General features: G+C 38.2%; 1 protein-coding gene across 8 annotated transcripts in view; it reads left to right on the top strand.

The window, feature by feature from the left end:
• The window catches only part of NEXN (nexilin F-actin binding protein), a 49,099-nt gene that overhangs the window by 17,150 nt on the left and 8,754 nt on the right, over positions 1-23,195 (top strand). For 3 of the 8 annotated variants that reach the window (XM_032296535.1, XM_032296529.1, XM_032296528.1), the window contains exons 2-10: positions 1,956-2,034; positions 3,799-3,990; positions 4,193-4,271; positions 4,357-4,505; positions 11,047-11,088; positions 12,255-12,452; positions 12,557-12,733; positions 15,810-15,998; positions 19,368-19,565. In XM_032296535.1, the coding sequence (XP_032152426.1) occupies positions 2,008-2,034; positions 3,799-3,990; positions 4,193-4,271; positions 4,357-4,505; positions 11,047-11,088; positions 12,255-12,452; positions 12,557-12,733; positions 15,810-15,998; positions 19,368-19,565 (1,251 nt within the window). In that variant the 5' untranslated portion in view covers positions 1,956-2,007. The remainder of the gene's footprint in view (positions 1-1,955; positions 2,035-3,798; positions 3,991-4,192; positions 4,272-4,356; positions 4,506-11,046; positions 11,089-12,254; positions 12,453-12,556; positions 12,734-15,809; positions 15,999-19,367; positions 19,566-23,195) is intronic. The other 5 variants (XM_032296532.1, XM_032296531.1, XM_032296530.1 and 2 more) reach the window with 4 other exon arrangements.

Here is a 23,195-nt window from a genome sequence, read left to right as displayed (position 1 = left end):
GATAATGATGTGTGGGTATAGGTTCATTGTTATAACAAATATACACCTTCAGTGGGCGGTAATAATGGGGTTATCCAGTGTTGGTAATGGGGGTGACTAAGCATGTGCAGGGGAGGAGAATATATAGGAAATCTCTATCTTCCACTCAATTTTGCTGTGAACCTAAACTGCTCTAAAATAAACTCTATTAAGAAAAAAACCAAAAGTTGGCTAGAAAATTCCAAAAGAAAAAATCAAAGTAAGATAAAACAAACCTAAAATAAATATTTAAATTATAGGCCTAATAATTACAATAAATGTTAATGAACTAAATGCTGCAATTAAAAAAATAGATTTTTATCAGAATTGATTTTTGTAAAAAGCAAGACCAATCATATGCTGTGTCCAGGACATATACTTTACATATGAAAACATAGAGTGAAAGTAAATTGCTAGAAAATTATATACCAAGCAAACTGTAAACCTAAGAAAGTTGGGGGCCAGGTGCAGTGGCTCATGCCTGTAATCCTAGCACTTCTGGAGGCCGAGGTGGGAGAATTGCTTGAGCCCAGGGTTTCAAAATCAGTGTAAGCAACACGGTGAGACCCCATCTCTATAGCAAAAAAAAAAAGCTGGGCATGGTGGTGCATGCCTGTAGTTCCAGCTACTTAGAAGACTGAGGAAGGAGGATTGCTTGAGCCCAGGAGTTCAAGGGTGCAGTGAGCTGTCATTGTGCCATTGCACTTCAGCCGAGGAGACACAACAAGATGCTGTCTCTTGTTGATAAATGTCTCTAAATAAATAAATAAAAAGAAAGTTGGTGTGACTATTTTAATATAAGTTTAATACAACGAGGTAAGAAGAGAGAAATTTCATACTAGCAGGCCAGGCACAGTGGCTCACACCTGTAATCCCAGCATTTTGGGAGGCCAAGGCAGGCGGATCACTTGAGGTCAGGAGTTCGAGACCAGCCTGGCCAACATGGTGAAACCCTGTCTTTACAGAAAACACAAAAAAAATTAGCTATGCTTGCTGGTGTGCTGCCTGTAATCCCAGCTATTCAGGAGGCTAAGGCTGGAGAATTGCTTGAACCTGGGAGGCAGAGGTTGCAGTGAGCTGAGATTGCACCACTGCACTCCAGCCTGGGGTGATAGTGAGACTCTGTCTCAGAAACAAACACAAAAAAACATACTACTGAAAGGGTCAATTCAAAAAGAAGATATAATCTTAATGTGTATGCAATTAAACCTGAAATTACATAAAACAAAAATAACAGAATTAAAGGGAGAAAAAATATTCTGGCCAGGCGCAGTGGCTCATGCCTGTAATCCTAGTGCTTTGGGAGGCCGAGTTGGGTGTATCACTTGAGGTCAGAAGTTCAAGACCAGCTTGGCCAACATGGTGAAACCCTGTCTCTACTAAAAATGCAAAAATTAGCTGAGCTTGGTGGCACAGGCCTGTAATCCCAGCTACTTGGGAGGCTGAGGCAGGAGAATTGCTTGAACCTGGGAGGTGGAGGTTTCAGTGAGCTGAGACTGTGCCATTGCACTCCAGCATGGGCTACAGAGCGAGACTCTGTCTTTAAAAAAAAAAAAATCTACATAGATCTACATAGTTGAAGATTGATAGAACTAGCCAAAAATTAGTAAAAATACAGATCTAAAACATGATCAACTACCTTAGTATTTATAGACTAATAAACTCAATAATTGCTGAATACACATTCTTTTCAAGTGAACTTGATATGTTCATCAAGCTATTCGGGATCAAAAACTTTCAGGGATCTTGTAACATCATACACCTTATATTTTCTATACTATGAATCTTGGGAAAAAGAGCTAAAGGTTATCACAGTTGATTACTTGCTTGGATTATATCAGTATTTTTTGAGGGGCAATTAACTGCTATTTCTATTTATAAAAATACATAATAAAAATAAATTAAAATTATTATACAATATTAAAATTTTTTTTCAGGTGCAAAAATATACAGAGCTTCATAATCAGCCCAAGATCACATAGAGCAAACATGAATGATATTTCCCAAAAGGCTGAGGTAAGTCTCAAAAGTAAAAAAAAATAAAAGAAGGAAATGTAGAGTTGACTGTAGAATTGCTGAAAGGACAATCATTTGGTGGAAATGTTATATTTAGGAGTTTATAATTAATAATATAATGACAAGATGTAAAACAAGAGATACAATTCAGCAGCTGGTCTTGAGGTAGTATTTTCATTTGGATTCTAGGAAATTCTACAAAGCATGAGTACTAAATTTGTGAATGATAGTGAAGTGGATGTGATACCTAGCATTCTGAGTAGAATTTTAAATGTTTTGTTCTTGATAACTCTTAGAAATTATTATTTTAAGGCCGGGCACGGTGGCTCAAGCCTGTAATCCCAGCACTTTGGGAGGCCGAGGCGGGTGGATCACGAGGTCAAGAGATCGAGACCATCCTGGTCAACATGGTGAAACCCCGTCTCTACTAAAAATACAAAAAATTAGCTGCGCATGGTGGCACGTGCCTGTAATCCCAGCTACTCAGGAGGCTGAGGCAGGAGAATTGCCTGAACCCAGGAGGCAGAGGTTGTGGTGAGCCGAGATCGCGCCATTGCACTCCAGCCTGGGTAACAAGAGCGAAACTCCATCTCAAACACCAGGATGGTCAAAAAAAAAAAAAAAGAAATTATTATTTTAGTATTAAAACAAAGTTTGACCTATACTCACAGGAGAACGCACTCTTAGGTAAGGATCCTTTTTAGTGCCTTTGTTTTTTGTTGTTGTTGTTTTTTTTAATTTTTAGCTTTTTTCTGGCTCTTGACTGTAGATACTGAGAGCTGTACTAAGAAGACCTCGGTTGCTGACACCTCAAAATTTTAAAGTTAACCCTTAAATGGCCAATGACACATAATAGTTTACAAAATATAGGCTGGGTGTGCCACAGATTAATTAAGAAATTGCCATTATCACTAGGAAAAAGAGTTTGGTGTTCTGAGGCACACATTTTATTTACCGAAATTTCATTTAGAGATCAGCTTAATTTTCAAAGTGATGAAATAATTTGCTTTCCTGGTTTTACAGTGGAGGAAAATGATTTCTTCAGTCTTCTACCAGATTCCCACTGTTTGGGAAGCTCTGTTGCCATACGGAACTTCTCTTAGAGCCCACCCTATATAGAATGATACAGCCTTCTTACACATTTTTCATGTGGTTTGAGGAAGTTATAGATGGGAAGCAATAGTAACAACATAAATCACTGCTTGTGCGCACAGAGCGTGGTGTACCTCAGCCAGAAAGAAGGATTAAAGGACTGGCCTTCAGTTTTGCTTATATTAGATACAGGAACCAGGAAGGGTGTAAAATGTGAATTAGGGTCTAAACTTTAAAGCCTAAACTTTTGGTTTGTTTTCAACTTCACCAAATTTACTGAAATTAGTTTTGGTATCTCTTTAGCAAGTGATATCAAATCTGAATCTTTAATAATGGAGTTAGAAAATAAAATACAGTCATTTTTAGTTAGAATTCAGAATTTGATTTTTATATTTTACTGACTTTCAGCTTCAGTGGAATGCTACCCACAAAATGGACTTTATTACTATGTAACAGTGAAACTTCTACTCTCATATTTTCTGTAATATGATTTTTCATAGTTAGGTTTTAGAAAGTATCTAATCAGATTGTGATGGTCAAGTAAAGGGTTCAAACATATTTCTGTTTTCTGTTTCAATAAATATTTTTATATTGCTTATTCTTATCTATCTTTATCTAATTTTTTCCTATTGTTTTTGTTAACTTTCTTTTCTTTATTTTCTTCTAATGAAGATTCTGCTTTCTTCATCTAAACCTGTCCCAAAAACCTATGTACCAAAACTTGGCAAGGGTGATGTAAAGGATAAGTTTGAAGCCATGCAGAGAGCCAGGGAAGAAAGAAATCAAAGGAGATCTAGAGACGAAAAGCAAAGAAGAAAAGAACAATATATTAGAGAGAGAGAATGGAACAGGAGAAAGCAGGAGGTTATTTTATTTTACTTTATTCTTGTGAAAATATTCATTTTCATTTTTTAATTTAAATTTTATTTATTCACATTAACCACATTTCATATTAACTATAACTAAAATACTTTTCTGTATTTGTAACCTAATTTAAACTGTGCATATAATATGATTTAGTCTAATTTTTGTACATGTGCTCACATCAATTTATTTAACCATCTAGATTAAAGAAATGCTTGCTTCTGATGATGAGGAGGACGTATCTTCTAAAGTAGAAAAGGCTTATGTTCCAAAACTAACAGGTAAGAAGCTTGAGGGGTAAATTGTCAATTAAATTGCAAAATGCAAACACAGCAAAGTATCAAACTTTTTTTCATATGTTCTTAGGAACCGTTAAGGGTAGATTTGCTGAAATGGAGAAACAAAGACAAGAGGAACAAAGGAAGAGAACAGAGGAGGAACGAAAACGCAGAATTGAGCAGGATATGCTAGAAAAGAGGAAAATACAGCGTGAATTAGCGAAAAGGGCTGAGCAGGTATCACTAAAGATTAAGTTGGTATTTGTTTCTGAAACTAACTGTGCAAAGTGAAACTAATCAGTATGTTGCCTCATTAAAATATTTTAATATAACATAAACCTATTAAAAAGCAGCTAACCATCCAAGCATGGTGGCTCACACCTGTAATCTCAACACTTTGGGAGGCCAGCGTAGTTGGATTGCTTCTACGTCAGCCCAGGCAACATGGCAAAATCCCTTCTCTACAAAAAATACAAAAATTAGCGGGGCATGGTGGTGAGTGCCTGTAGTCCCAGCTATTCAGAAGGCTGAAGTAGGAGGTTCGCTTGAGCCTGAAAGGTGGAAGTTGCAATGAGCCAAGATCATGCCACTGCACTCCAGCCTGGGTGACAGAGCAAGACCCTGTCTCAAAGAAAAAAAAAAAGGCAGCTAACCTGAAAAGATCTTAAGGAAAAATATTTAACGTCAGATGCCTAGAAGGTTATGGGCAGAATATGCCTATTTTAAGGTAGAATAGTGAGATGATTTGTGTCATATACAATCTACTGTTCTATCCACATTCCTCACCCTATCTACATTCCTTATTTTTCTTTACAAGTTAAAGGACTGTACAAAGATGTAAGGCAATTTCACATATAAACTATCCATGAGTACCTAACAAAATGCTGGTCTTCTAATAACAGTACCTTTAAATGCTGGTATATTAGTCTGTTTTCACGCTGCTGATAAAGACATACCTGAGACTGGGAAAGAAAAGAGGTTTAACTGGACTTACAGTTCCACATGGCTGGGGAGGCCTCAAAATCATGGCAGTAGGTGAAAGCTACTTCTTACATGGCGGGGTTAAGAGAAAATGAGAAAGAGGCAAAAGTGGAAACCCTGATAAAACCATCAGATCTCATGAGACTTATTCAGTACCACAAGAACGGTATCAGGGAAACTGCCTCCATCCCCATGATTCAAATTATCTTCCACCGGGTCCCTTCCACAACACATGGGAATTATGGGAGTACAATTCAAGACGAGATTTGGTTGGGGGATACAGAGCCAAACCATATCAGCTGGTCTTTGAAAGCCATACATTAAGTGCCTTCAGTCTTTTTGCAATGCTCCCTTCAGGATTCCATTACCTTTCTGAAAAGAAAAGTGACAATGAAAGCAAAGCATATGCTATACTTGCATACTAAAGAAATGTATTTACCCTGCATTTGCAAAGGTGGGTACAGGTATGGGGTAAATACAGCTGTTTCAAATGGGAGAAATTGCCTAAAACAAAGGCGTTACAGGGCCCACAAAAGTCTGAAATTAAGCAGGGCAATTTTTTTTTTTTTTTTTTTTTGAGATGGAGTTTCGCTCTTGTTACCCAGGCTGGAGTACAGTGGTGTGATCTTGGCTCACTGCAACCTCTGTCTCCCAGGTTCAAGCGATTCTCATGCCTCAGCCTTCTGAATGGCAGGGATTACAAGCATGTGCCACCATATCTGGCTAATTTTTACATTTTTACTAGAGACGGGTTTCACCATGGTGGCCAGGCTGGTCTTGAACTCCTGACCTCAGATGATCCACCCACCTTGGCCTCCCAAAGTGGTTACAAGTGTGAGCCACTGCACCTGGCCTAGTAATTTCATCTTGTAAATATGTAAAGTTTAATTTTCAAATCTAACTAAGTACATTTTCCACTCCACTCTAATATAATTTAATGTATCTTTGAATATAAGGAGTAAAGTATGGCATATATAGTCAAAAAGAGTTTTAATATTTGTTTGCATAATTTGCATAAATCCATATTTGTTTGTATAATTTATTTGTATAAATCCATATGCAATAATGCCATAAAAAGGATTCCTGAGTGGAGGGTAGCTGAATGTCTCAGTGACCTACAGGATTTGGAGATTCTAGGCTCTTATAATGAATTAAAAACAAGAGCTGGACATGGTGACTCATGCCTGTAATCCCAGCAGTTTGGGGGGCTGAGGCAGGAGGACTGCTTGAGCCCAGGAGTTTGAGGATGCAGTGAGCTATGATCACTTCACTACACTTCCCCTGGCAACAGAGAGACATTGTCTCTTAAAAAAAAACACGCGGTGGAGGGGTGGTTAGGGATTAATAGTAGATATACTAATAGTAGGTATACTGGATGTTAGAATCAATTTGGGGAAGAATCTTGACTTGATATTATCTGGTTATCTTTGAGGATACTCTGATGAGTAGAGTTAAAGTCCATCAGCTTAGAAAAAAGAAGTTACTGGTAAGGGAAGAGAAGGAAGTGTTGAAAAGAAAAGGGAGAGAAGCAAATTGATTTGGGAAGAAGCAAAAGGAGTTTTGCTTTTTTATAAAGCAAAAGAAATAGGAAGCAGCTCTTCAATGGTAGCTTCTAAAAGTCAACACTATAACTGAACTTCTGAATATCTGATCTCTCTAAATATACTGACACCATGGCCACTTAGATTTATCCTTCTCCTTGTTTGTTGAAAAAAATAAAAGTATTCTCCAATGTTTTCTTCTTTTGGTAATGGTTAAGTGAGCAAAGAAGATGGCAAAAAAAAAAAATCTTCAAGCATATTTTATTATTTTACAGTAAGCTAATAAGGATCTGGGTAGCAGGCTGGGCAACATAGTGAGAACTCAGCTCTTAAAAACAAACAAATAAACAAACAAATAACTTAGCCAGGAGACGGTGGTGGGTGCATATAGTCCCAGCTACTTGGGAGGCTAAAGTGGGAGAATTGCTTGAACCCAGGAGGCTAAAGTGGGAGGATTGCTTGAACCCAGGAGGTTCATAATCAGGTCACTCCAACAAAAGAAAAAAAAAAAAGACCTGGGTCTGGGAAGGTTGTAGCAGCAACAATAAAAGAAAGTTGGGTTAATAAATTTAGTATTTCTCTGGCCAGGCGTAGTGGCTCACACCTGTAATCCAAGCACTTTGGAGGCCAACATGGGCGGATCACCTGAGGTCGGGAGTTCAAGACCAGCTTGACCAACATGGTGAAAACCCCCTCTTTAAAAAAAAAAAAAAAAAAATTAGTATTTCTCTTTTCTGTATTTTCAGTGTCTGGCTTCTCACCATATCTCCTGGATCCCTTTTTTTTTTTTTTTTTTTGTGAGACAGAGTTTCGCTCTTCTTACCCAGGCTGGAGTGCAATGGCGCGATCTCGGCTCACCGCAACCTCCGCCTCCTGGGTTCAGGCAATTCCCCTGCCTCAGCCTCCTGAGTAGCTGGGATTACAGGCACGCGCCACCATGCCCAGCTGATTTTTTGTATTTTTAGTAGAGATGGGGTTTCACCATGTTGACCAGGATGGTCTCGATCTCTTGACCTCGTGATCCACCCGCCTCGGTCTCCCAAAGTGCTGGGATTACAGGCTTGAGCCACCGCGCCCGGCCGGTTAGCTAATTTTTTAAAAAAATTTTGGCCAGGTGTGGTGGCTCACACTGTAATACCAGCACTTTGGGAGGCCGAGGCAGGTGGATTGCTTAAGCTGAGGAGCTCCAAACAAACTTGGGCAATATAGCAAAACTCCATCATTACAAAAACTTAAAAATATTAGCCAGCCGTGGTGGTGCCTGTCTGTAGTCTCACCTACTTGGGAGGCTGAGGTGGGAGGATGATTACTTGTGCTCAGGAGGCGAAGGTTGCAGTGAGCCAAGATTGCACCACTGCACTCAAGCCTGGGTGACAGAGCAAGACCCTGCTGTCTCTACAAAAAAATCTACCAAAAAAAATTTTTTTTTTTTTTAAGAGATGGGATCTCACTCTGTTGCCCAGGCTGGTCTCAAACTGCTGGATTCAAGAGATTCTCCCACCTTGGCCTCCCAAATTTGGGACAATACAGACATGAACACCATGTCTAGCCTCCTGTATCTTTTTACTGAGAGATTAACAGTATTTTTAAAAAAGAGAAGTATTTTGTAATTTTTTTATTATAGATCCATTAAAGATTTTAAGTACAATATATAATTCAGCAAAACTTTCATCATTTATCTAGCATGTCAGTGTTAACAAGTAATTCTATAACAAAGCAAATTATTTTAAACAAAATATAGTATACAAAATTATTCTTTTTTTTTTTTTTTTTTTTGAGACAGAGTTTTGCTCCTTACCCAGGCTGGAGTGCAATGGCGCAGTCTCGGCTCATCGCAACCTCCGCCTCCTGGGTTCAGGCAATTCTCCTGCCTCAGCCTCCTGAGTAGCTGGGATTACAGGCACGTGCCACCATGCCCAGCTAATTTTTTGTATTTTTTAGTAGAGACGGGGTTTCACCGTGTTGACCAGGATGGTCTCAATCTCTTGATCTCGTGATCCACCCGCCTCGGCCTCCCAAAGTGCTGGGATTACAGGCGTGAGCCACCGCGCCCGGCTTACAAAATTATTCTTGATAAAACTATTAATATAAACTATTAAAGTATAAAATAGATTTATTTTTAACAAACTTTGCTCAGAATAATTTATTTTTCAATAAATTGGGTGTCTTTTTTTTTTTTTTTTTTTTTTTGAGGCAGGGTCTTGCTCTGTCTCCCAGGCTAGAGTACAGTGGCAGGCTGATGGCTCACTGCAGCCTCCACCTCCTAGGCTCAAGTGATTCTCCTACCTCAGCCTCCCTAGTAGCTGGGACTACAGGCATGTGCCATGACACCCAAAAATTTTTTTTGTAGAGACAGGGTTTTGCCATGTTGCCCAGGTTGGTCTTGAACTCCTGGGCTCAATCAGCCTGCCTCAGTTTCCCAAAATGCTGGGTTTACAGACATGATCCACCATGCCTGGCCAGTTATCTTAGTAAAATGTATTATTTCTTTCTTGAGAGAAAACATAGAAAGATGTGATGATAAGTGAACAGGGACTTAGCCTCGTTCCTAGTATGAACTAGGGTACAACAAAATTCCCTTACACTGCATGAGGAGTTAATGAACTCTTTAATCAGACTTTCATTGGTTTTAAAAGTCAAATTAAAGCAATAAACCATGTGAATTCTTACTTTCTAATGGCTCCCATTGCTTATGTTTTCTTTTTCTGAAATCTTAAACATTGTATTATTTAAATCACCTATCTTCTCTCAATTCTCAGTTTGCTAAGAACACTACATTACTTTTCCTCTATAGCTAACCTAATGGTAGTTCTTATGAGTAATGGGTAAATTGAGCTCTCACCTTTTTTTTTTTTTTTTTGAGATGGATTCTTGCTCTGCCTGCCTCCTGGGTTCAAGTGATTCTCCTGCCTCAGCCTTCCAAGTAGCTGGGACTACAGGCATGTGCCACCACGCCCAGCTAGTTTTTGTATTTTTAGTAGAGACGGGGTTTCACCACTTGGCCAGTATGATCTCCATCTGTTGACCTTGTGATCTGCCTGCCTCAGCCTCCCAAAGTACTGGGATTACAGGTGTGAGCCACCGTGCCCAGCCAAGCTCTCACTTTTTAAATGAGGAGCTTTCCTACTTGGATCTAGTCAACATATAGAGAAAATTATTTTCCCTTCTAAACTATTCTATCCCAGCTGGGCGTGGGCAGATCACTTGAGGCCAGGAGTTCGAGACCAGCCAGGCCAACATGGTGAAACCCTGTCTCTACTTAAAATACAAAAATTAGCTGGGCATGATGGTGTCCATCTGTAGTCCCAGCCACTCAGGAGGCGGAGGCAGGAGAATTGTTTGAACCTGGTACTCAGAGGTTGCAGTGAGCCGAGACTGTGTTACCGCACTCCAGTCTGGGCAACAGTGTGAGACTCTGTCTCAAATAAATAAATAAATAAATAAATAAACCAGCCTACATCTTTCACTGCACTGTTATTGTATCAGTTTTTTCCCCTATATTTATGTTGTAAAATATAATCATGACAAGTATTAGATTGCAATGGATAGGTTTTCCTTTTGCTGGGGTAGTGACAAAGAATGGAGAAGTGTTTCTGTGTGTCTTGGTTTAAATTGCTAATTAAATTAATAATTGTTGCTCGTAAGCTCAACAGCCTGGTCCTAAGAGTTTGGTCTGTTATTCAGTTTCTGTGTTACAAAAGTAGGCTTTACCTTAATTTTTTATTTTATTTTTTTCTTTTTGAAATAGGGTCTCACTGTCACCCACACTGGAGTGCAATGGCGTGAACATAGTTCACTGCAGCCTTAACCTCCTGGGCTCAAGTGATCCTCCTGCCTCAGCCTCCAGAGTAGCTGGGACCACAGGTGTGTGCCACCACACCCACCTAATTTTTGTACTTTTTGTAGAGAAGGGATTTTGCTGTGTTGCCCAAGCTGGTTTTGAACTCCTGGGCTCAAGTGATCTGCCCACCTCGGCTTCGCAAGGTGTTGGGATTACAGGCTTTAGCCACTTCTTCGCCCAGCCTGATCGTTTTCTTAATATGTTTCCTGGATATTGATATTGATATTGATATCAATATGCAACCACAAATATAAAGGACATATTTGGCTTATTTGAAACAACATAAACATATTTCAAAAATTATAAATTTGAAAATTTACTATAAGTCATAACTAAATTACTTTTCAGTTGTATGTTTAAAAGCAAAAAGTAGAAATCTGATGTAATGTAATGATATGAAATTCTCATTCAATAGATTGAGGACATAAACAATACGGGAACTGAATCAACATCAGAGGTAAACGGACATTTCCTTTAATGAAACATTCACCTAAAATTATCTGATTCACAAATTATCTTTTAGTATAAGAAAAAATTAAAAGGGCTTTTATTATTTTTATTATAAATATAGCAATAACAACAAAAAAGTATGTTCTGCAAAGCAAGATCATACTTTTGCACTTTCAAACACCATAGCTTAGTGTTTTTAAAGAAAAGTATGTTTTGTTTTCATAGTTAGGTTAGAAGGACAAGTCTTACTAGTCTAAGTTTGAGATACTCTGCCAAGACAACATATTTTTTGAACTGTTACTAACAGCTGTGATTGTTGAAAGCTAACATTTATAAAAAGGCAATTTTATTTTCATCATTTGTCTTCTTTCCTCAGAGGTCCTGAGAGTTTATGTTTTGGTTTTCCTTTAATAGCATAAAGTGCAGTGTCTGTTTCCATGAAGAAATGTTCAACAACCACAAAAATTTTAGTCATTCCTTTTATCTAACAGAGTAAGTTAAAAATCTTTCAATTTGATGGTGTGCCTAAAACTACAGCCCATAAATTGGGCGCAATTTTATCTCAGGGCCACGTGCTTCATTTCATAACTCTTCTTAGAAAAGTCAGAGGCAACTATAGATTTTATAATTAAAATAAATTAAGTAATAAATATAAAATATTTTAATATAATCAAATGCCAGAGAGTTTTATCTATTATATAAATCACTTGGAAATACTGTGTTTTTTCACACTAAATATTAGTTTTATTAAGTATTTAAAAGCTTACATAGAGAAAAAAATCATATGAAGAAACCTTTTTGGGGTTTAAACTCAATTGATCCACCATCAAATTGATTTAGAGTACATTCACATGCACATTTTGTGAATTAGTGCACAAATAGCTTAATTCAGGCAACACCACTGCAGTTTCGTTTTCTGAACAGCTGTATTAACTCCATCTTTTAGGAAATAGAATACTTCTTGAACCTCGTCAGCAATGGATTTCAGTAAGATTAACTCATAATGCACAAATAATTTAGATGAGATATTTAACAATAATCTGAAAAAATTGTTTGTTCTTCATAATAACATTGATGACAATGCAATGGAATTCACCTATTACGGAGCTAAAGTCCCATGAAACCCAATTTTGATTAAGAAGAAATATACTAATTATCTATTTTATAAAATAGGAAGGAGATGATTCACTACTTATAACTGTGGTACCTGTCAAATCATATAAAACATCTGGAAAAATGAAAAAGAATTTTGAGGATCTAGAAAAAGAACATGAAGAGAAAGAAAGGATCAAGTATGAGGAAGATAAAAGAATAAGATATGAAGAACAACAACGATCTCTCAAGGAAGCAAAGTGTCTTTCATTGGTCATGGTAATTTTTTTTTTTTTTTTTAAGAAACAAATCAAGGCAGTTGAGTTAAGTTAGCAGCATTTTCCTTTATGACTAAAAGGTGGATTTTCATAATGTTTTCTTAGGATGATGAAATAGAAAGTGAAGCAAAAAAAGAATCACTTTCTCCTGGAAAGTTGAAACTAACTTTTGAAGAATTGGAGCGACAAAGACAAGAAAACCGGAAGAAGCAAGCTGAAGAGGAAGCAAGAAAACGTTTAGAAGAAGAGAAGCGTGCTTTTGAAGAAGCAAGGCGGCAAATGGTAAATCTATATATTTAAACCTTACAATTAATATTAATGAAGGTAGCTGGCTTTAGATAAGTTTCATTACTCTAAATTCAAAGAGATTTTTATATATAGAAGGGCTGATTTTCATTTTTTTTTTTTTTTAAAGATGGGGTTTCACCATGTTGGTCAGGCTGGTCTCAAACTTCTGACCTCAGGTGATCCACCCGCCTAGTCCTCCCAAAGTGCTGGGATTGCAGGCGTGAGCCACTGCACCAGGCAGAGGGGCTGATTTTCAAATTGTATACATATTCCATATGTAAAATACCTCCAGGCCAGGCACGGTGGCTCACGCTTGTAATCCCTGCTCTTTGGGAGGCCAAGGCAGGCAGATCACCTGAGGTTGGGAGTTTGAAATCAGCCTGGCCAACATGGTAAGATGACATCTCTACTAAAAATACAAAAATTAGCCAGCTGTGGTGGTGCATGCCTGTAATCCCAGCTACATGGGAGGCTGAGACATGAGAATCACTTAAACCCAGGTGATGGAGGTTGCAGTGAGCCGAGATCATACTATTGCATTCTAGCCTGGGTGACAGAGTGAGACTGTGTCCAAAAAAAAAAAAAAAAAATCTGTACTGTTTTCCAGTTACAACTCTGGGGCATTTTACCCAATATGCTTTAAATTTTTATTTTATAAATTTTTATTAATATATAAATATGCAAAATAATTACTCAATGAACCTGGTTTCCTTCATTTGTCAGTTAAATCTGTGATGTACTTCATAACATGGTTGCAGTACATTTTCAAATCTGATTATAAGTGTAAACCTGGCCTCAGCAGTCCAGTTTTTTAATTGTTTGAACATATCAAAATAACAGTTTACCAATGAGAACACATGGACACAGGGAGGGGAGCACTACACACTGGGGTCTGTTGGGGGGAAATGGGGGAGGGTCGGGGGGGTGGGGAGGTGGGGAGAGATAGCATGGGGAGAAATGCCAGATATAGGTGAAGGGGAGGAAGGCAGCAAATCACACTGCCATGTGTGTACCTATGCAACAATCTTGCATGTTCTTCACATGTACCCCAAAACCTAAAATGCAATAAAAAAAAAAAAGAAAGAAAAACTCTACCTATAACCTGGAAGCCCCTGTCACAAATTATCCTGATTTTCCAGCTTGAACCAATATACATCTCACGTGTATTGACTGATTGATGTCTAGCTAAAAAATATAAAAGCAAGCTGTACCCCAACCACCTTGGGCACATGTCACCAGGATCTCCTGAGGCTGTGTCACAGGCTTGTCCTTAACCTTGGCAAAATAAACTTCCTAAATTGAAAAAAATAAAAATAAAAATAAATAACAGTTTACTATGGAATATGGTTTACCTTACAAAGTGTATGTGTGTGTGTGTGTATTTGTATGCATGCCTTTGTGTGTGTGTGTGTGTGTGTGTGTATGTGTGGTGTGGTGGTTAAGAGCATGGATTGTGCAGCCAGATTGTCTAGATTCAGATATCAACCATTGTGTAACCATGGACAAGTATTTTACTCTTTCGCTGTGTTAAGTAATTAAATCTCTCTCTCTTAGTTTCTTCTTTTGTAAAATGGTAAAAATGAAAGTGCCTACTTTTTTTTTTTTAACTTCCATAGTGACTTGGATTTTTTTTAATGCCTATTTCTTAAATGACTAAACGAGTTAATATCTAGGAAGCACTTAAAATGGTGTTTGTCATATATACTAAGTTCTTGGAAATTTTAAATTATTTTTATGGTATTAATAAATTTATCAATAAAAAGTAAAATTAAAATAAGAAAACAGTGATTCCAAACCTCATTTTAAGATTTAAAAATGGGCCAGGAATGGTGGCTAATGCCTATAATCTCAGTACTTTGGAAGGCTGAGGCAGGCAGATCGTTTGAGCCCAAGAGTTCCAGACCGGCCTGAGCAACATGTGGAAACTATGTCTCTACAAAAACAAATACAAAAATTAGCCAGGTACATGTCTGTAGTCTAAGCTCCCCAGGGTCTGAGGTGAGAGGATTGCTATGGTGAGGATTGCTATGAATGAGCCACTGGACTCTACCCTTGGTGACAGAGTGAGACCCTGTCTCAAAAAAAAAAAAAAATCTAAAAATGGAATATTTATAATTTTAAAGTTACAGAACTTTCTTGATCAGCTTTCTTGAATGATGTTCTAAGAATTATATATCAAAAAATTTAATTTTCTAAACATTTGAAAATGTTATCGCTCTTGGGTATAGCGGCATAATATCTACACATTTTAGATTATTTCTGGTGGACAATTTAATAAAGAAATAGTATTATTAAATTAATACATTTCAGTTAATATTATAATTAACTTAATAATAAATTAAAACTTTAATGATAAAATCATGAAACTTGAATTTTATATAAAATAGTTCTTAGATAATCTTTCATCTTAGTATAAGGCACCATAGTTCACGGTAAAAAAAAAACTACATAAATTACAAAATGAGAACTTTATTTTACTACCAAAGTGATTCTGTGTAAATATACTTGAACCCCAATTTAAGTATACACATTTACATTTTATATTTGTTCTGGGAAAGTTAACACTCAATAGTAACCCCTCATTGCAGCCTCAACCTAATGGGCTCAAGTGATCCTCCCACCTCAGCTATCCGAGTAACTGGGACTACGGGCACATCACCACGCCCGGCTATAATGTGTTTTTTTGTTTTATGTGAGATGAGATCTTGCTATGTTGCCCAGACTGGTCTTGAACTCTTAGGCTTATGTGATCCTTCTGCCTCCTAAAGTTCTAGAATTACAGGTGTGAGCCGCCACACCAGGCTAAAAATGTTTAAACATTCAATTTTATCTATAGAAATTTGACTTACTTGAAAGTTTTAACTTGAGCACATCTTTATATGGAATTTCTCCATATTTGAATATTTTATCATATAAGACATCTTTAAAAAGGAAGGGGATTTTCGTCAAGTATATTAAGGGCATTGAAACAGTCCTGTGTGAAGTGGCTAATTCTGTGCCTTTTAATTGATAATTCATTCCATTTTCTGATGAATCTCAATTCTTAGTAATGAATTGTTTATTTGATTAGGTAAATGAAGAAGAGGAAAACCAAGACACAGGAAAAATTTTTAAAGAGTACCGCCCTGGTAAACTCAAACTTAGTTTTGAAGAAATAGAAAGGCAAAGGAGAGAAGATGAAAAAAGGAAAGCAGAAGAAGAAGCCAGAAGGAGAATACAGGAAGAAAAGAAGGCATTTGCTGAAGCAAGGAGAAACATGGTAAGACAGAAGCTAACTGGAGAATGCTATTAGAACTCAGCTTTGAGAGTATGTTAACAGAAATCATTAGGCTTTAGAGAATACCATATTATTTCTGGAATCTGTGCCAAGAGCAGAAATGTTTTAAAGTCTCCCATGGAATAACACCAGCTGGTTGAAGGTATTTGCTTCAATTTAATGTTTAGAAAATTCGGATTAAATTACCATGCTTGGCACAAAGGATTGAACACAATCTCCCTTCTCTGGGAAGCCATGTTTTCTGGAACTAAGTATCCAAGGAAGAAGTAGGGAGTTTCCTCCCCCCACTTTTCCTTTCTTCCTCTCCATTCTTTCCCCACCTCCTTCCCACCCTCCCTTTTTCCCTCCTTCATTCCTTTATTTCCTTCCTTTCCTTCTTTCTTTTCAATTTTCATCCCACGCACTATATATTAAATGACCAGAGTCATTTAATCAGAATTATTTCTCTCTCCAAAATGCTCACTCATCACTATTGGAAATTGGGACCTAACTTAACTGTCACAAGGTTATGACTGTACTTGCTATACCAGTTTTATGTTTGTAAAATGCACAGTTATCTGACCAATGATTCTCAAGCAATTTGAGACTTGAGCACTCCATCTCCTTCATGAAACATTGTAATTGGCTTCGGTGATATCATAACCTAGTTTTCTTCCTCTGCATGGGTGAGCTTCAGACACATATATCCAAGTGTTTATTTGGTTTTATCGCCTATCGCCTACACAGATACTCAGATCAGAAACCTGGAAGCCTGAAACACTTCCATCTTCTTATTCATGCCTGTCGTACAACCAGTCACTAAGTCTCATTTATTCTACCTTCTAAATCACTCTAAAATCTATCCGTTTTTTCCCCATTTTCCACTGCCACTACTATAATCCAAGTTATTGTTAGGGCCAACTCCTAATTAATTTGCTTTCTTACCTGTAACCCATTCTTTCCTATAAGGCCAGGAGTAATCTTTAAAAAGAAAGAAATAAATTTTGATTGTGTTTTATTACTGTTTTGCTTAATATTTTCCCACTTGCCTTAAGCAAAAATCCAAAAACTTCTAAAACAAATTTCTTTATAGTCTTGCTCTTATATGTTGCTCCCGTTTCATTTCTTGATTCTTCCTTAATCTGCTTTTTGTTCCAAATATGCTGAATTTGTTTGCATTTCTTCAAAGTGAGAATCTCTCAGCCTTCACACTGAAACATATCCCTCACTCTTTTCACCATGCTCTGCTAACTCCAGTTCACAACTTTCCACCTTCTTCCATGAATTCTTACAGCATTTAGTACTCTTCTCTCATAGCACTAATCCTGTATTGTTATAGTTATGGCTGTCTTTTCCACTCCATGAGGCCAAGACTGTTCATCAAACATGTGGTACAATGCCAAGCATAACAGACATCCAGTAAATGTTGATGGAACAAGTGATATTGAAATCTTGGGTGCCGTAGGTAATCCCTGATTCATATATGGTTTCTACATAGAAATCCTACAGACATTGTGAATGCACTTAATTTTTGGAAAATAAGCAGGTTTAGAAGCGGTAGAAGAGAAGTAACTGTGAAGATTAAAAGATCTAGTCCTGGGGGCAGATTTGTAGGCCCAAACTGCCTTTTTACCATGATTCACTAGTGGAAGAAATGCAGGGGAGAAAACTGCATTCAACCAAAACCGAGTTTCCTATAGACATTTCTCTATCAAGAGAAGAGAGAAAAACTTCTTCTTTCATTTATATTGTTTTCTTATCCACAAATAAGTATTGTCATTTATCCAGGAATAAGTATTATAATTTCATACTACAGCTTAGTTCATGCATATATAAAATTTAAAAATTTCAGGCAATCTTTGAATTGTAAACCACTTAAACGTTGTTTCTGAGTTGAAATAGTTCTGTGGTAAACCCTGGATTGCCTTAATAAAACTTGGAGCAAATGAATAGTACCCCTTGCCTCTCTCATTCCCCTATGTCTATTTCAACCACGGGGTCACAGTTCAGGGCAGAGGTTTATGCTATACCGTGCCTGGCCTATAATTTTTTTTTTTGAGATGGAGTCTCACTCTGTCGCCGAGGCTGGAGTGTAGTGGTGTGATCTCGGCTCACTGCAACCTCTGCCTCTTGGGTTCAAGCAGTTCTCCTGCCTCAGCCTCTTGAGTAGCTGGAATTACAGGTGCCAGCCACCACAGCTGGCTAAGTTTTGTATTTTTAGTAGAGATGGGGCTTCACCATATTGGTCAGGCTGGTCTCGAACTCCTGACCTCGTGATCTGCCCATCTCAGCCTCCCAAAGTGGTGAGATTACAGGTGTGAGCCACCTTGCTTCACCTATAATCTTATTAGAAAGATTTTGAAGTTTGAATCCCAGCTTTGCCACATAGTATTTGTGTTGACTTTAGACAATTACTTTTCAGTGCCTCAGTTTCCTTGTCTGTAAAATGAGGATATTAGTAATTACTACTTCATAGGGTTATGGGATTAAATAAACACATGTAAAGTGCTTATAACTGTACTCGGCAGCTCTAAGTATTAAATATTATTATTTTCTTTCTTTTTTTTTTTTTTTTGAGACCGAGTCTTGCTCTTGTCACCCAGACTGGAGTGCAATGGCATGATCTTGGCTCACTGCAATCTCCGCCTCCTGGGTTCAAGTAATTCTCCTGCCTCAACCTACCGAGTAGCTGGGATTACAGCCGCCTGCCACCATGCCCGGCTAATTTATGTGTTTTTAATAGAGACAGGATTTCACCATGTTGGCCAGGCTGGTCTCAAACTCCTGACCTCGTGATCTACCCACCTTGGACTCCCAAAGTGCTGGGATTATAGGCGTAAAGTGCTGGGATTACAGGTGTGAGCCACCATACCTGGCCTTATTATTTCTTTGAAATTAGCCTGACAGCAAATAAACAATAAACTCATAGCACTAAGAGTGATTTTTGCCTGATTATGAAGAGATTGTGATGGGTTGTGTAATTCAATCAGACAAAATCACAATTAACTGAAATTAACTCTCCAGAATGGAGAGTTATTTTAATCCAATTAAAAAATGTTCTTAAATTTGGAAATCTTAATGTCTAATTCAAAGTACTCGTTATGAATAAAGTATTTCTTTGTCTCCATTGTAATGGAGAATAGATGGTTACCATTTCCTTCATAACCACAAAATATTTCAGTCTTACATTTTCTAATTCTTCCCCTTTTTTTTGAACACTGTGTTGAGACTTCCTCGTTTATTGTTAAATCCTCTTGTTCTTTCTTCAATGTGAAACCTCTCTATTTAAGAAATCCCAGTTTCTTCTAGAAATATTCCCCTTTTTAGTATGTATAATCCTGGGCAGAGTGATAAAATAATTATTTTAAATAGGTAGTAGATGATGACTCCCCAGAGATGTATAAGACAATCTCTCAAGAATCTCTTACACCTGGAAAACTGGAAATTAATTTTGAAGAATTATTAAAACAAAAGATGGAAGAAGAAAAACGACGAACAGAGGAGGAACGGAAGCATAAGCTAGAAATGGAGAAACAAGAATTTGAACAACTGAGACAAGAAATGGGAGAGGTAAGATTTTTAAGAAATATCTATTTATATTTCCCATATTTGTTAAGCTAAATATTTTACTTATATCACCTTAGAATAATTTTGTATTATTATTAACCTTTAGGATACTTGACATACTCCTGTGAGGCAATTACATGTTACAGGCTTCTGCATAATTATGTATACTTTCTAGTTCGTAATAACTACTCCTTCCTTGATAGTTTAATTATAAAATATCTAGGTTTGCAAGTGACTGAGCTATTACTGTTTATATTTTTATATAGTTATAAATATGCATGTTTATATTTAATATGTATTATATAGAGACTATACAGTGCCAGCATCATGCTTCATGGGCATGCACCTTGTGCATTCGTAAGACTCCTCCATGTTCAGAAGGCCCTGCATTTGTGGTTTAATGCTGAGGTTGCTGTCTTGAAATTCTTTTTTGTGGCGTGAACATGGCTCACTGCAGCCTTTACCTCCTGTGCTCAAGTGATCCTTGTGCCTCAGCCTTCTGTGTAGCTGGGACTTTAGGTGCATGTACCACCATGTCTGGCTAATTTTTAATTTTTTTTTTTTTTTTTTGAGATGGAGCCTTTCTCTGTAGCCCAAGCTGGAGTGCAGTGGTGCGATCTTGGCTCACTGTAATTTCCACCTCCCGGGTTCAAGCGATTCTCCTGCCTCAGCCTCCTGAGTAGTGGGGATTACAGGCATGAGCCACCATGCCCCACTAATTTTTGTATTTTAGTAGAGATGGGATTTCACCATGTTGGCCAGGCTAGTCTCGAATTCCTGACCTCAGGTGGTCCACCCGCCTTGGCCTCCCAAAGTGCTGAGATTACAGGCATGATTTATATTTATATATAGTTATAAATAAGCATATTTATAACTATATATGCATATATGCCTAGCAATTTTTTTCATAGAGATTGGGGAGTCGCACTTTGTTGCCCAGACTGGTCTCAAACTGCTGGGCTCAAGCGACTCTCCCACCTGAGCCTCCCACAGGTCTGGGATTATAGGCATTAGCCATCATGCCCAGCCACTGTCTTGAAATTCTTTAGTTTATCTTTGAATTAGTGCCTTTATAGGAGCCTTGCCTCACTAGAGCTTCATGCCGTCTTCCTGCCTCACTGGAATGAGTTCTCAGCAGCCCCCTTCCCAAGGCTCTGCCTAACCTCCTTCCCTCTTTGGACTCTGCGGTCATCCCGCTGGGTGGCTTGGGTTGCATGGGCAGCGGAAGAGAAAGGTAGAATGGGGGCCTGTATTCACCATCAGCCTTGGCCCCTGCCAAGGGCCAGGCCACGCACATGAACAGGGTCAGGGTCTAGGATGTAGCCTCATGACTTGGCCTGGCAATGCTATGGCATGTTTGGCAGGCAACTTGGTGGGGTCCTCTCACCAACTTACGACCTAGGAACCCAGTGGGTCCCTACATAGAGGTTGCAATCTGAAGTTGCCTGTTTTTTATGGATTGGGGCAGTGGGCATGTGGGAAGGGAAGTTTTACTTCTCTGCCCCAGGTGTGGCTGGCAAATTATCTAGCTGACCCTGAGAATATAAATATAAATGTGTAAATAAATGCCAGGAATGTACTGTAGGAAAATATTTCAAGGCCTACGTACCTTATGAGTTGTGTATTTTCACCCCACATCGTCCAAAAAGTGGAAATAGTATAAAGGAATGTTTTCTCTTACCCCTTGGTTGAGTCAAGAAATTAAAGCCTCATGTCACATCATCCCAGACTATGACACCCTCTGCCTTCACCTTTTAAAACTCTGCCTAGAACTTTAGGTCGTCTTCAGGAAAAGTATACCAGAAATACGTATAGTATTTTACCATTCCATATGGTGGGATTAGGGTTTAGTAAATATTACAAGGACTAGTAATAACTGTGAAAAGTTAGGGGAAAAGAATCTGAATAAACGAATAAGATAAAATGGTATAAAGAATTGGAGCTGGCCAGGTGCAGTGGCTCATGCCAGCACTTTGGGAAACCAAGTTGGGCAGATCACTTGAGGTCAGGAGTTTGAGACCAGCCTGGCCAACATGGCAAAACCCTGTCTCTACTAAAAATACAAAAAGAGCTGGGTGGGTGAGGTGGCACCGCCTGTAATTCCAGCTACTAGGGGGGCTGAGGCAGGAGAATCGCTTGAACCCAGGAGGCAAAAGGTTGCAGTGAGCCAAGATACTGCCATTGCACTCCAGCCTGGGTGACAGAGTCAGACTCTGTCTCAAACAAACAAACAAACTAAAGAATTGGAGCCCAATCGTGATTGATTCCTTTTTTTTTTTTTCCTTTTTAAAAAGGCAGTCTGTATCAGGCTGGAGTGCAGTGGCGTACTCATAGCTCACAATAATCTCGAACTTGTGGGCTCAAGTGATCTTCCTGCCTCAGCCTCCCAAGTAGCTGGGACTACAGGCACACCCCACAACACCCAGTGAATTTTTTCCAAGATCAGGCTCAATCAGCACGTTCAGGGTGGTATGGCTGTAGACCTAGTGAATTGTTTGATTGAAGAGATGATGTCTTGCTCTGTTGCCCAGGCTGGCCTTGAACTCCTGGGCTCAAGTGATCCTTCCACCTTGGCCTCCCAAAGTGTTGGGAGTACAGGTGTGAACCACTATGCCTGGCCAGTTGACTCCTTTTCTATCTTTGCTGGCAGAATGTATAATTAAGGATACAAGTGATATGTAGAGAAATGTAGATATTTTACCAAACTATATCTCCAGAAATGCTTATTTGTTAACTTGAGTATTGAGTGCTATTTAACTTTATAACACTATCATAAAATCAAAAGTAGGAAAAATTTTAGATACTCTGGATCTATTTAGAGATTAAGAAAATCAGGCTGGGCACAGTGACTCATACCTGTAATCCCAGCACTTTGGGAGGCTGAGGTGGGCAGATCACCTGAGGTCGAGAGTTCGAGACCAACCTGACCAACATGGAGAAACTCCATTTCTACTAAAAATACACAAATTGGCTGGTAGTGGTGGCGCATGCCTGTAATCCCAGCTACTTGGGAGGCTGAGGCAGGAGAATCGCTGGAACCTGGGAGGTGTAGGTTGCGGTGAGCCAAGATTGTGCCATTGCAATCCAGCCTGGGCAACAAGAACAAGACTCCTCAAAAAACAAAAAACAACAACAACAAAAACTTAAATCCTACAGTCAGTAAGCAACTGGACAGAAGCCCGCACAGTACCAGAGCCAGGACTAGAATTCATATGATTCCTAGTCCAGTGTTCTTTCAATTATCTTTTTGACTTCCCCTAACAAAGATTTTCCTACAAGTCCTAGAAAAAATTAATCTTGTCATGAATATTTTAGTTTTAGCAGGTTATCAAGGAATATAAGAGGATTTTAACAATATTCCTTAATGAAAATAGTATTTAAAGTAGAATAAGATGTTTTCAATAAAGCCTTAAATCTGTAGCACCATTTTGAGTTAGTAAATTTGGACACTGCATTTAGAGAAGAGGTTAAACTTTATTTTTGGTCTCAAGTAAGAAATAGGGCACACTTTTTAGATGATTTATTGTACAAACTAATATGCTGATACTCAACATACAATTTTTTTTTTTTTTTTTTTTTTTTTTGAGTCAGGCATGGTGGCGCATGCCTGTAGTCCCAGCTCCTTGGGAAGCT

The sequence above is a fragment of the Sapajus apella genome, unplaced genomic scaffold (assembly GCF_009761245.1).
Source record: "Sapajus apella isolate SASKATOON/1434 unplaced genomic scaffold, GSC_monkey_1.0 scaffold36, whole genome shotgun sequence".
Classification (NCBI taxonomy): domain Eukaryota; kingdom Metazoa; phylum Chordata; class Mammalia; order Primates; family Cebidae; genus Sapajus; species Sapajus apella.
Note: the sequence above shows the minus strand (reverse complement) of the source record. Positions and strands in the feature narration are given on the sequence as shown.